Here is a 15,045-nt window from a genome sequence, read left to right as displayed (position 1 = left end):
TATTTTATGAAAGATTTTTGGATTTCAACATATACATAATTGTAAACTAAAAATATACCGAAAAAAAAAAACATTTTTGAGTACTTGTTTCCCAAACAAAGAACTCTTTCATTTCGGTACACTGTAATTTTCTGATTTTAAGCCGAAAACGGTCTCAAACAATGAGGATCGATTATGAATTCGTCATCGAATTCATAGTCAAATTCAACTCTGTCCGTTCGGCCTCGATATTTTTGTAGAGAATACATTGATGAATTCGAAATTGTTTTCTTTATCACCTCATAAGGGCAACCAATATGGCGTCCATAATAAAAAAGAATTGACTATCGCGTCTCTAAAAACAATGGAAAACATAAAAAATCTGATGACACCATTAGAATCTCTATATTGGATGATGGCTGCAAACCGAATTTCGTGAATTTATCTCTTACATAGATAACATAAATTCATTGTCAACAAATTTTCAACCGGTAGTTAACAAACATTTGCTACATATGAATAAACTCTTACTTCAGTAGGTAATTTATTCACTAAAAATATGGGATTTATTAATAATTAACAAATTCAAATAATTCTAGCAATCACATAAATGAACAGCTTTCTTTTACATGCTTAAAATCCGTGTATACACACAATTCCCCTCATTATTTCCCTTTCAAACTAAAAATTTGTATTACTTTGGGTTTATTGAATATTGCTGAGCCCATCTGTACTGAATTTTGGGTTTAAATCGTTTGTACCTGCTTAATGATGAGTAATGTTTGTTGACCAATGAATGGATGCAACCGAGATGACAAACCCCAATACCCTATACGAAGTCTAAAAAAATATGATGCCAAATATGGCCAGACCGACCTAGTTTGGCAAAAGATGCTTCTCACAACCAAACAATCAAATTGAAGAAACAGCCCAAATAACTATCAAACAAATACGTTATTCATTACTGAATTGAAATATTATTTCAATTTTACATTGAATTATAAATAATGCTCATCATTATTTATCAAATGAAAAATTAATACTAACAAGCTTTATTGATATTTAATTAGTGAAATAGAACAAAATTTTCCAAATTAATGATATTTATTAATTATTACTCAATACTATATTACCACTCAGCTATATTCATTTCAATCGACTACTATATTAAGCATTATTGAATGAAATTATTCGGAAATAATTCTCATTTACTTGATTTGATCGAAAATGCATTATAATTGATGAATAATTTATTGGCCGTATGGACAAATATTTATTTCATGGAGATAAAAAATTTATTTGGAACCCCACCAATAATCATCAGTTAATATCACACTACATCATAGAACTTATATCAGATTTTAGGTCTATGCACTACATTTATTCACCCATAATTTAATTCAATAATGCTGAATCTATATGTTGTCGATTGAAATAAATATAGCAGAGTGTTATATATTATTTATTAAAAATTAATCAATAGCATTTATTTGTAGCATTTTATTGAATTTCAATATTCATCAGACCAACTCATAGTACTGGGATTTCATGGATTGTCATTCTCAAATATACGCCGTTTTAACCAGCATTAAGGTTAGGATATTTTACCGGTTGAATTATGATGATGAGCAAATCACTGTTGAATTTTCGCTTAGTTTCTTGAGCTTGCAAAGTGTATATATTATGAATATTTAATAGTGGATATCGTATTCAATTTTTTACGCTAGTTGTGCGGTGTTCAAAAGCGACTCATTCAATAATACATTATTTTGAAGTTGCCATGAATTTCCAAATGGTTTTTGGTAAATCAAACTCTCTTTTCACAGATTGGGAGAGGTGCTATCAAAACATCATCACATTCCTCATGAAAGAGAAAAACAAGAAAGAAAAAACTGTGAGAGAACTTCTGGGCACTGTTAGTGGAGGAAATTTCAGTGAAAGTAAGATTTTTTTCAAATCAAAATACCTGTACGATTTAAATTGGACCTATTTCTGATTTTCTCGGAGTTCTTATACTTAATTGTTTTTTAGATAGACGAGATGCTTCAATTGTTTGGACCTTACTTGCTTATTTGGTGCCTACGATGGATGCCATTACTGGACAAAGAACCCAACCAAATATACAATTAAAGATTCTCAGGGATCATTCCTGTTTGTTGAAAGGTAGATTCAGGAAGTGGAAGATCATATAGAATATTGGAAAACAAGATTAACAACCCCATACAGCCATTTATAAAAGCCATTGCATCGGAAATGAAATGAAATTTATAAATGAATTGTTTGTATATTTTGATGACAGAAGATTCGAATTCCATAGTTTTTTTAGAGTGGTTGATATTTGCGTCAAAATTATATATTTTACCTAGATTTTTCTAGATAATCCTTAATGGTTTGGTCTTATTTTCATGAGCTCCAAACTTCTTTAACATTTTCTATTGTGTATATTTTATCAGAAGAAATAGAAGTGTACAAAATATAAACATAATATTATGTATTGTTATATATTATATATATATGATAAAAAAAATTATTTGTTAAATTTTTTGTTGGTTTATGTTTTTATGAGATTTTATTTTTTACGATGTATGGTATAAATTATTTGATAAATATCTTTAAACTATGTTTTATTATGTTTCCACAAGTCCAAAAATAAAAAAGTTTGAATTTTCATTGAATCAATGAAACTATCTACTATTATAATTCCGTTTTGCGTGAAGTCTAGGAAATCGCAGTCAAAGGTTCCTACTACTTTTATTTTGGATAAAATTATAAACAAATAATTTTATTCAAAATAAAAGGAGTATGAACCTTTGATGATGATTTTCTCAACTTTTTGCAAAACCGAATAGTATTGATTCAATGTATACGTACGTAATTAATAATTCATCTATTACTATAATTAATAAATCTTACTTTTGAAGCCAATGAAGAGACCATTTTCGAAAACAACACTAACTAACGATATGCAAATAAATGATGATGAAAAGTCAATTTCATAAAGCAATAATATAATAGACATCTCATGCTGGGCACCCTACAAACGATTAAATAACAATTAGTCCCCAAATTATGAGTATGAAATGTTGACACCTCTTTTCAAAAGAGAAGTCAATTCATTTCCATGAACTAATCAAGTGGAAGCGTATTTAACATTTTAATTTCGGACCTAGACATTATTTAAGCATGCCTTAATTTGAAATGTTCTATTCTCTCATGTGGAGGTGAAGAAATAATTCACAAAAAAAAGCGAAAATTATTTTCTAATTTAAATGTTCTTTTTTTACTGATTTAGCCCGACCAAACCAGAAACTTGATGTTCTTTATTGATTTTTCTGATTGCCTAGGTTAAATCAAATTCATTTGAAGTTTCATAAATTTAAAACATACCGTTTTTGAGATATTTCGATTTTTCATAAATTGGAGGGGCATTGGATAAACCCTCGGAGGAAAAATGTATATATATTTTTTTTCCTCTAAGGATAAACCTATAATTCGGAATGAATAAATTCATTTGAATGAGATTTTGAAAGTAAATATCAGAAAAATGGGGATACGTACTGACTTCTTGTAAAAATTGATAACTCTACTGGGTGTTCAAACAAGACAATTCATTGATGACCTATTCAAACACTAGGTTTCCGAATGTATTTTATGAAAGATTTTTGGATTTCAACATATACATAATTGTAAACTAAAAATAAACCGAAAAAAAAAACATTTTTGAGTACTTGTTTCCCAAACAAAGAACTCTTTCATTTCGGTACACTGTAATTTTCTGATTTTAAGCCGAAAACGGTCTCAAACAATGAGGATCGATTATGAATTCGTCATCGAATTCATAGTCAAATTCAACTCTGTCCGTTCGGCCTCGATATTTTTGTAGAGAATACATTGATGAATTCGAAATTGTTTTCTTTATCACCTCATAAGGGCAACCAATATGGCGTCCATAATAAAAAAGAATCGACTATCGCGTCTCTAAAACAATGGAAAACATAAAAAATCTGATGACACCATTAGAATCTCTATATTGGATGATGGCTGCAAACCGAATTTCGTGAATTTATCTCCAGAAACAAATGAGTTATACAGAAAAAAAAAAGAAAATATCGATTTTCAGTTTTTTCGAGATATTTCGGGAACCATTGGAGATATTTTGGATCTGTTAACACCAACACACTAATCCCTAAATAACCCACCTTTTTTTAATTTAAGCCACCCTGTATCTCTAACGGTTTTCGATATCACTGTAGTGCCCCTCTAAATAGTTCTAACCCTCTATATAGGAATATTTGTGATCTCTAAAGACAAAATGGCGTATGAATGAAGGAGAGCTCAAAAGCTAGACTTCACTTCAGTGCTTTTCTCATTTCATCTATATGCTTGAAAAAATTAAATTTCAAAATTAAAATGAAATAAACAAACGATCGAGTTAATTCTATACAGGGTCTTTCACGAGGAACCTCACCCATATTTATACGGGAAACTACTGAACGTATTTTCATGAAATTCAGCACTTATAAGTATTTCACGATGCTGATGAAATCTAAAATATTTTCAAGGCATGAGCACCTCCGGTTTTTCCGGAAATGACGTCAACTTCCGTTTTTCAAATTAGAACACCATTTTTTTATTGCAGAAATAGATTCCTTAGAAAATTTCAAGTTATTTTGATGTAACATTTTTCAGTTTTGGTTGGAAAATTCTCTCTGAGCGGGAAAATCCGAAAAAAAAAATCGAAAATAGAGCTCCGCTGAAACAAGAATAACTTCGAGGTTTTTGGATGGAAAATTTTCATTTTTGAGATTTTTCAAGATGTAAGATTGATGTATCCACTTTAAAAATTGAAATCGCGATTCATGATACAGGGGGTGAAAAAATCGCTTTCAAAGTTAGGGATGACAAAATCGTGAAAAATCAATTTTTTCAAAGTAGAACCCCATTTTTTTATGGCAGATATTGAATCTACGTTAAAAAATAATGTGAGTGTATGCATCACACCCTTGCCCTAAAATGGATATTTTCTGAGTTATTCACAAAAAACTGTTTTTCGTCTTGAATTTTCAGCTATTTCTTTTCCCTTCACGCCAAAAAGATGAAATTTTCAGGAACTGTTATTTGAACCATGCTGTAGATTTTTCACTCCTTCGTGAAACCGACTTCAAGTTACTATTAGGAGAACCATGGCAAACTCTCGCAGTTATAAGTTATAACTAGAGAAGATGCTCAAAGTTTTGACCGTTAATTTCTAGACATTTATTTATACGTCTCAGGAATGCTTCGTGCGTTGCTCTTCTTATTTCATCGGGAGGAAGAGATCTGCAAAAGTGTTTAAAAACCAAATTGAGTTTCAAAACTATGAATCTAAAAATCTAAACAAACCTGAACGCATTTCTGACTCGTTCTATGCAGTCCTCTTTATCAGTCAGGGGAGTTGAGTAGACAATATTTTTTATCCTACCCCAAACATAATAGTCTAAAGGAGTTAAATCGGGAGAACGTGGTGGCCAAAGATGTGGACCATTGTTCGCCAACCATCGATCTTCAAATAGCCTGTAGAGGATATTTGACACATTGAGTGAATTGTGTGGAGGTGTTGATACGTTGTTGATACCATAAGTCATTATGGTTCTGTACTAGCGGCTCAATTATTTGAGTCAATATGTCAGAATATCTATCTTCTAAGGGAGAACATTCTTTAAATAATGCAAACATGTGTAGTGTTCTATCTTACCAGTTAAAGTCCCATCATAAATGTGAACATCGAGAATTGCATTATTTTTGATGGCGCAAAAAACATTGAAACTCCAGGTCTCTTGAAAGTTCCATTGTCTGAAGTGGTGGTTGTTCTCTTCATCCCAATAATGACTGTTATGCCTATTGAAAGAACCATTCTTTGTGAATTTAGATTCATCTGTCCAAATTATACAGTCCAAAAAGTTTTCATTCTCTTGAAATCGAATCATCATAGCTTCGCAAAACTCTGTTCTCCTGACGAAATCAGTTTCCTTCAAATGCTGTACCCTATTGAATTTATATGGGTGCATTTTATGTTTTTTTAATATTCTCCAAACACTCGATTGAGATAATCCCAGATCAATCTCGGCATCTTTGAGAGAATTTTGAGGATTCACACGAAAATATGCAAGAACTGTAATTTCGTTGTTCTCATCTTCTACTACACTTTTTTCTCTGTGTATAGTTTTCTTAACGAAAGATCCGACATTTCTCAAGTTTGTCATGGTTCTGTTAATGGTATCTCTCGTTGGTCTGGGTCGGTCAGGAAACCTCTCAATGAACAGTCGAATCGTTCCATCTTCAACTTTATTACATTCTCCATGAAGTAGAATGAGATTTAAATAATCTTCATTGGTAAAATTAGGCATAGTGATCGATTTTATAACTTAATACGAATTATCACCAAATTAATAGTAAACACAAAATGCTACTGAATAAAGAGGAATTTGGCAGATGTAATTAATGATATCTATCATTAAAAAAAAGAATGTAAAACATGGTAAGTTTTTGCATATGGTTCATAAGGAATTATTTATTTATCACTGGAGAGAAAACCGATGGCCGATTAGTTGAAATAAAGAGGTTTCCGATACAAATTCGAATCAAAATTCGCCATCTATTTAGGAACAACCTGTAACTTTTTTCTCTTGAATATTAGGGTAGTAAAATCTAAAACATGGTTTAAGTAACAGTTCCTGAAAATTTCATCTTTTTGGCGTGAAGGGAAAAGAAATAGCTGAAAATTCAAGACGAAAAACAGTTTTTTGTGAATAACTCAGAAAATATCCACTTTAGGGCAAGGGTGTGATGCATACACTCACATTATTTTTTAACGTAGATTCAATATCTCCCATAAAAAAATGGGGTTCTAATTTGAAAAAATTGATTTTTCACGATTTTGTCATCCCTAACTTTGAAAGCGATTTTTTCACCCCCTGTATCATGAATCGCGATTTCGATTTTTAAAGTGGATACATCAATCTTACATCTTGAAAAATCCCAAAAATGAAAATTTTCCATCCAAAAACCTCGAAGTTATTCTTGTTTCAGCGGAGCTCTATTTTCGATTTTTTTTTCGAATTTTCCCGCTCAGAGAGAATTTTCCAACCAAAACTGAAAAATGTTACATCAAAATAACTTGAAATTTTTTAAGGAATCTATTTCTGCAATAAAAAAATGGTGTTCTAATTTGAAAAACGGAAGTTGACGTCATTTCCGGAAAAACCGGAGGTGCTCATGCCTTGAAAATATTTTAGATTTCATCAGCATCGTGAAATACTTATAAGTGTTGAATTTCATGAAAATACGTTCAGTAGTTTCCCGTATAAATATGGGTGAGGTTCCTCGTGAAAGACCCTGTATACATTTTCGAGATACAAGGTGTTAAAATTTGGGAAAAAACCGTTTTTTACTTATCACTCTAGTATTGTTGCATTCCTTGTTTTAATTTTAGGTATTGAAGTCTAAATAATGTATTGTTTCGAATTTGGTAAGTGTCTCCTGCCAAAAATTATCCAGTGGCGCAGATATAGGGGTGCGATGATTCTATTCCTATTGAAAAACAACACCACTGTTTTTATTTCGAGAAAATTACTTCATTTTTGAAACCAACAGAGTTTCACTAAAAAAAAAGGCTCTTGAATTTTTTTCATAGAATGTACCGTTTTCGAGATAATCGAGTACAAAGCAAACACTATCCACAAAAATTAACTCAACAGACACTCAAAAAATAAGAAATATCCACGATTTTTTTTATTGTTAGTGTCTGATGAATGCTCTTACTGAAATTCAATTAAATGCCATCTGAAGTTATTCAACTAAAATCTGAACCACCCGGTATATAAAAAAGATATATGGATATTATGTGAGACATCACATTCCAACCGCTACACCAAATTTGATAATTATTTTTTTGTTATGATCATTACTGCCATGAAAAAGTTTATACAACACATTATTTTCGAAAAAATCGTACGTAAAAGGAAAAAGGCTGACCTTTTTTCTCCGACCGAGCGAACAATCATAAAGTATAATAATTTGACATTGCGAAGGATGTATTTTGGGTTGCCTGACAGAAAGTGCGAAGGCGGGGCGGGAAACTAGTATTCAATATTCCCCATAATGAATCAGGTGCTTCATGAACTTTATTTTATACAATAGCACCCTATAAATAGAAATCTAAGGACATTTCTACATTATTCTGATTGTAAAATATGAAGACCGTTCCCGGTATCATTATATATATATAATTAACGTAATACTGACTATGTACATTTACATCTTTTTCAGTTTGTTTATTGATATTTTAAAAACTATTTTAATTAATACAACAGTTCGAACAGAAAGTCATTCAGAATAGAATACTTAATCGTATCAGAAAAGAAAGAATGAAAAAATATTTTCATTTCATGTATAACAAGAAGAGCTCAAATAATACCATAATCCCAATTTTCATATTTCAAATAGGTCTAGTTTTCCAGAAATATATCTAATAGGCACTTGAAGAATAAATGAACAAATTCTAAGAAACAAACCAGAAGAATAAACTGCAATGCCTTGTCGAGATAAAATATTGAGATATATTATTTATATAAACATAGACTAGACCAATTCATGATCAATGGGTATTCAGGTGTGCATGCACGTATAGATACAAGTGATGGAGGAGTTGTAATATACAAGGTGACCATTTTAAAAGATCCACTGAAATAACTGATTGGAAATGAAAAAATGTTTCAAATATAAGTTTCTACTCTTCAGGAAGACATTCAAGACTACTGACATTCAATGTGAACTTGTGAATGTGAAGTTTGATTCCAAGGTGAAGTAAATTTCATTATTTTCATTTACAGAGTCTTATTTTTTTGTAAAAAAGTAAAAGCTTGAAAAACTTGTCTCCTTCCTTTTTGCCATAAAATGAACCATTGTGGGGATTATGCTTAGAATGGCTTGATGAAAATCTTCATATAGCTTCAGCCTATGTTCTTAACTGAGCTGACATGAACCAAATGCAATACTTATTTTAAAGATCCTCAAATCAAACTCCCACCAACATGAGCTACCATATTGGGCGGTCAAATTCAAGAATAGATTTAATGAATGACAGTGAAGTTTGCAGATAGGTCAGGAGTTGTTTGTTCCTTTATTTGTGCCAGGAATCTAGTCCATCTACACATTAAAATATTTCATTTTCTACAAGACTCTTTCAAACTTATTAACCACCACTAGACATATATAACATCCATGACCTAACCAGGATTCGAACCCGGTACCTTCAGCACCACAGTCGACTCTCAATCCACTGTGCTACCGAGGTAGTCAGGTCAGGAGTTTGAGCCTCGACCAGGAATGAAATTTTCTGGTTCCAACCAAGGGGAAAATATTAACATTGCTGTTTCAGAAGTGACGATGAGACCCAATAACACATCCTACACAGGACACAATCGATTCTCTTAACTTGCACAAGCTTTAAGCTTAACCAGAAATATGGCCTCAGGGAGTTCTCGTCAGAAGATATCAGTTTTTTCGGCAGAGAATGTCTAACTAGTATAGCTAGACAACCAGAGAAGAAAAGAGAAGAACACCCCGAAAATGAAATAACAGTAATCCATCAGAATTTACAATCGATAGGAAATTGTGTTGATGAATTGAACGAGTTCCTACAGGCCCAAAACAAGTGTACATTCCTATGCGTCACAGAACACTGGAAAACAGCAAGTCAACTTCCGATCTATAAAATTGAACACTACAACCTGGCTGCAAGTTTCTGCAGAACCTTAGAGAACAAACATGGGGGGAGTGCCATATATGCCAGAGATGGTTTATTAGGGAAAGTAAGAAAAGAAGCCACAGAGAACTCAGTAGAAAATCACATTGAGATTTCAGCTTGCGAATTTAAGATCAACAAGACAAAGATCATTGTATCAGCAGTATACAGACCACCAAGTGGAGATTTCGAGACATTACTACAAAGACTAGAAAAACTGGTAGCACTCTTCACAAATGAGGCTAATAAAACGGTGATAATAGCGGGTGATTTCAACGTAAACTTTGTCAGCAAGGATAGCATTGAAAGATTACAAATGTGCTCAATGCTCAATTCCTATGGTGTATACCATACAATTAGCGAAAACACTCGCATAACTGAAACAGCAGCATCTTGTGTGGACAATGTTCTAGTTAACAGGTGTAGTATTTCGGGGAAAATCCTTCACTCACAGATTTCTGACCATACCGCACAAAAACTTACAGTTACTATTGGCAAGACAGAGACCAAAAAAGTAATGAGGAGAATTTTCAATCAAGAAAACATTGATACTTTTCTAAATGCCTTAGGAAGTTTAGAATGGATGGAAATTCGCGAAATAGATGAAAGAGACGTTAATGGACAATGGGAATGGTTTATGAAGTTGTATCTGGCATGTTTCAATGGATGTTTCCCACTCAAGAGGATCACACTAGGAAGTAGGCAAAGGAGAAGAATGGATCCAGAGGTGGCAGAGTGCAAAAACAGACTGGATATTCTCTATACAGTAAGTAGTGTTAATGGAATGTATAGGAATACTTATCGAGAGACTAAGAAGGAGTACAACAGGAAGCTGAAAGAAAGCAGGTCCAAACGATACCAAAAAAGATTGGTCGAATCAGATAACAAAAAGAGAACCACATGGAATATAGTAAAGGATATCAGAGGGACAGTAAACACGAGAGATAAACAAGTTGATGGAGATCCCAAGACTGTGGCTGACCGTTTTAATGATTTTTTAATAACTTCAATCGAAGACCTGGTATCAACAATGAATCCACAATCCTATACAAGTAAAATCAAGAGGAATAGTATATCCATATTCCTACACCCTGCAACTCCAGAGGAGGTGATGAAGGTCGTTAAAAACCTAAAAAACAAGATAAGTGCAGGTAGTGATGAGGTCCCAACAAGGATAATGAAATTGAGTATAGAAAGCATAGTGGACATTGTGACATATATTCTGAATAATTCCTTGAAGTGTGGACTCTTCCCGGATGGTTTGAAGTTGGCCAAGATAAGACCAGTTTATAAAAAGGGTGATTAAGAAAAACTGGAAAACTATAGACCGATCAGTCTGTTGTCTTGCTTCTCGAAGATCTTTGAATCTGTTATGTGTAACCGCATAATAGATTTTTTTACTACATCCAACCTACTGAGTAAAACACAGCATGGCTACCAAAAAGGAAAATCGTGCCAGACTGCAATATTCCAATTCACACAGAACATCATTGAGGCACTGGAGAAAAGTGAAGTTGCTATGGCCCTGTTTTTTGACTTGACCAAGGCGTTTGACTGCTTGGATCATTTCATACTACTCGATAAACTTGAGAGATACGGCATTAGAGGTCCTGCTCTAGCATGGTTTGAATCATATCTGTCGGATAGGAAACAATTTGTACGGGTGGATAAAGAAGGTGAGACAGGTTTATCAGAAATCAGGACTATTAATACTGGCGTAGCACAAGGTGGAGTGGCTGGACCCTTGCTGCTCATTGTTTATCTGAATGACATTGCTGAAATCTTGGAGGAAACTGACTGTTTCAGTCTTACTAACTACTCAGATGACACGAATATCCTTATCAGACAAAAACTCTTTCCAGACCTACTTAATTCAGCTGGCAACATACTGAAACAAATGAAAGAATGGTTTAGTTCAAACAAACTATTCCTCAATGACGAGAAGACGAATGCGATGATAATCAGAACAAATCGCCCTGGTTATGCGCTACCTACGGAGATCGTATTGAACAAGGAAAAAATAAAGTTAACAAACAGCACCAAATTCTTGGGTATGACCTGCTGTCTGAGCTGGAACTGCCACGTCGAGGAAACTATTGATAAATTGAATAGGGTGAGCTACTGCATACGTATCCTGAGGAGATATGTAGATGACATTACGATTAAAATGGTATACCATACTAACTTCGAGTCAGTCTTCCGATATGGGATAGTTTTTTATGGAAATAGCAGAGACATCAAACAAATCTTTGTCGTGCAAAAACGGGTCATTAGAACCATGGCAGGAATAGGATACAGAGAGTCATGCAGAGGGCATTTTAGAAGAGCAAAAATCCTGACCCTGAGTGGAGTGTACATCCAGGAATGCCTGCTGTTCTTCTATAAAAATAGGGAACTTTTTAAGGAGTATGAACCCCAAAATGTTTATGAAACAAGAACAAATAACTATTCATACCCAATCTATCACCTAACGATGACGAAAAAGACTTATAGCTGTTTAAGGTTGTTCAACAGATTGCCAAATAAAATAAAAATAGCTGGTCCTATTAATAGGTTTAAAAAAGAGGTCCATACGTTGCTGATGGACCTTGAACCGTATACAGTGGAAGAGTATTTGTTGGGGAGACTGGCATAGCGCTCACCGATTCTTGATTTATGACATCAATTTTGTTTAATAATTTGCTTATTTATGTACTCAGGTTATTCCTCAAAATAAAGATTATTGTTATTGTTATGTTGTTATGTTAAGCTTCTGAGATGTGTCAGAGGTGAAGGAGAGTCGGAATAGAAAGACATAAATTGGAAACATGATAAGTGATTAGCTTTCATCGCCAATTTTCTGTTCAGTGGATTCAATGACCCTATTAAAAAAAAGACCTTTTTCAGTAATAATTCATGCAAAATGCAAGAGCTCGAATTTTTCACTTCTATGAGGTAGCCATCAAATCTCAGACCACTCTCTAATAATCTTTAAGTAGATGTGATCCATCAGTGTATACAACTTGAAGAGATCCGCATAATACGAGTGAGATTAATGAAACTTGGAAGAGAAATAACATTCATATACATACTTCTTGATATTAATTCTCGCTCAACTTGTAGTCTTTATAATAAAAGTAATTATCAAGTTCGAATAAACGAAATTCGCTTATATTTACACATAAATCCATTGAACAAGTCCACTCTTTGATTTTCCTCTGTGTTCTATATTTTATGGAACTATAATTAATTAGACTTTCAGAAATTATAAAATCTTTTGACCATCAAATGTGTATATATTTTCGTCTAGTCCTCGATTATGGAATTCTCAATTCAATAAAATTAAGTTGACAATCAATTGATTAAACAACTTGCTATCTCGCACAAGACAGGTTCCACAGTAACACATACAGATTCAAAAAATCATTCTTGGAATATGATATTTACAATGTGTTTGACAAAAATGAAAAATTTGATTACTTTAGTTTCAGATATCGACTAAGATTGGATAATAATCCTCAGTATAATTTATATGAATTCAAATATGTTTATATAGATGGAATATCTCTTATATAACACCATCTCCATACTATCCTCAGAGCAACGGACATGCAGAAGCTTACATGGAAGAATGAAACAGTTAATAATAAAGCGTTCAGAATACAGGAATTTAAATGAAGAAAAGTATACTGGTTTGCTGGAATTGGGGAACACTCCCTGAGAAAATGGAAAGATCGCCAGCTCAAGTGTTATATGGGTGTCCAATTAGGTCATTACTCCCAACGAATTTCAAATATTCAGCTAGAAAAATTAAATTTGTACAACTGAGATATCAAGAGTCTTTCCGTTGTCCAAATGGTTCCAATACAAGATCCACTGACAAAACTGCAATCAAAAAGAAAAAGACTGCTGATAGGAGATTACATAAATGACTTGGGAAGAGATGAGTAACTTATACCTAGTTATTCAAGTTACAATGAACTATACAGATGGCAGTTGTCAATCAATTGAGAGATAATAAAATCTCATATAATCTTTTTGAACATACATTACAAACGGTATTTGTACCGACAGTGCTCTGCGGGACTGAGGGCACTAGTACAAATACCATATATTCCAATCGACCTTTGCTCAAGCATTAAGTTGTTTATGTGAGATTACTTGTAATTAACACATTTAAATAAATAAATAAATATGCGATAATCAAGAATTCAATTAGACCGACTCTTGAATGTTTTCTTCCTTCTAACGTAGCATCGAAGGCTTAGAGAGTTTCTGTTCATCCAGTTGTACAGAACATGTTCAACTGTGCTTTCTCAGATTTGCAGAGCCTGCAGATTTCTTCTGATGCTGCCTCATTCACATCTGTTGCCAGGCTCTGCAAATCAGACAAAGGAAAACCTGAGCATGTGCTACATACCAAAGCGAGGCCAGTTCTATCACAATGTGATAGCTAAGGATTTCAAGGATGTTGCCGGATTTTCCAACAATATAGAAGATCTCCTCAGAGCTGATTGAGCAGGGGATTAAAATACAAGATCAATATGGTTGCAGTTCTGAAGGCTGAGCTTTAGCCAATCGACCCCAACAATAACCTATAATCTGGTCAGCCGGCACTTCTTGAAACATATTGTACATTCCATATTTCAGATGATTTTCTGAGTATGTATGTTCTATCATTCTCTCCCGATAAGGGGATGGCAACTTAAAATGCAAAAATTTTACACAAAAGCATTACACCTTACATGAGTTTCTAGCTATATGAAATGTTGTAAAGGTAACCCTAAGTAGAATATCTCTACATTCTAAAAAGATGGAAAATTATGATTCTCTTCAAAGTAGGCTTTTTATAGCCTTCAAAGAAACTACTCAAAACGTTTCTCAAAATTTTCAATTACTAAAAAAAAAGGAAACTGCATTCAATCAAACTCGCTTAGCAGTTTTCAATCCTCAAAATCCCGAGCAGAATGTATGAGGTCTTAAAATATAGCTATTGAACAGAATTCATATATTTAATATCAAAACATGAAAGGAAATTCCCATTTTCACTTTATTACTTTGTATGAAGTATTCAAATACAGCCTTTTGCTATATAATATTAATCTTATACTGTCATATTAGCCTATAAACTTTGCTGAGAAGTGATAGAAGGATCATAAATCTTACTTTCTGTATTTCAAAAACATATAACCTTTGAAATTTCCCTGTGATTGTCTACTCAATAGATTCACATGTTGTTGTTACCCGAAGAGTGAAATTGTTAATTAACCTCTTTGTGATACAATCATTCGTAGTGTTCTCAC

The 15,045-nt window shown here is 33.1% G+C and overlaps 2 protein-coding genes across 8 annotated transcripts in view; one reads left to right on the top strand and one right to left on the bottom strand.

Annotated features, from left to right (window-relative positions):
• The window catches only part of LOC123679317, a 36,455-nt gene that overhangs the window by 20,745 nt on the left and 665 nt on the right, over window positions 1-15,045 (bottom strand). The window lies entirely within an intron of this gene.
• Window positions 1,650-2,297, top strand: LOC123679318. The gene is made up of 2 exons (XM_045616872.1): window positions 1,650-1,919; window positions 2,011-2,297. The coding sequence occupies exons 1-2, from the start codon at window positions 1,760-1,762 to the stop codon at window positions 2,169-2,171; spliced, it is 321 nt and encodes a 106-aa protein (XP_045472828.1). The 5' UTR covers window positions 1,650-1,759; the 3' UTR covers window positions 2,172-2,297.

The sequence above is a fragment of the Harmonia axyridis genome, chromosome 4, assembly GCF_914767665.1.
Source record: "Harmonia axyridis chromosome 4, icHarAxyr1.1, whole genome shotgun sequence".
Classification (NCBI taxonomy): Eukaryota; Metazoa; Arthropoda; class Insecta; order Coleoptera; family Coccinellidae; genus Harmonia; species Harmonia axyridis.
The sequence above is the reverse complement of the archived record's forward strand: the minus strand, read 5'-3'. Positions and strand labels throughout refer to the sequence as shown.

Excerpts from the sequence above, each read along its gene's own strand:
- LOC123679318 (XM_045616872.1), top strand. The coding sequence starts at position 1,760 with ATGAATTTCCAAATGGTTTTTGGTAAATCAAACTCTCTTTTCACAGAT. Across the intron at positions 1,920-2,010 it reads TGGAGGAAATTTCAGTGAAA|ATAGACGAGATGCTTCAATT; the intron begins GTAAGATTTTTT and ends ATTGTTTTTTAG.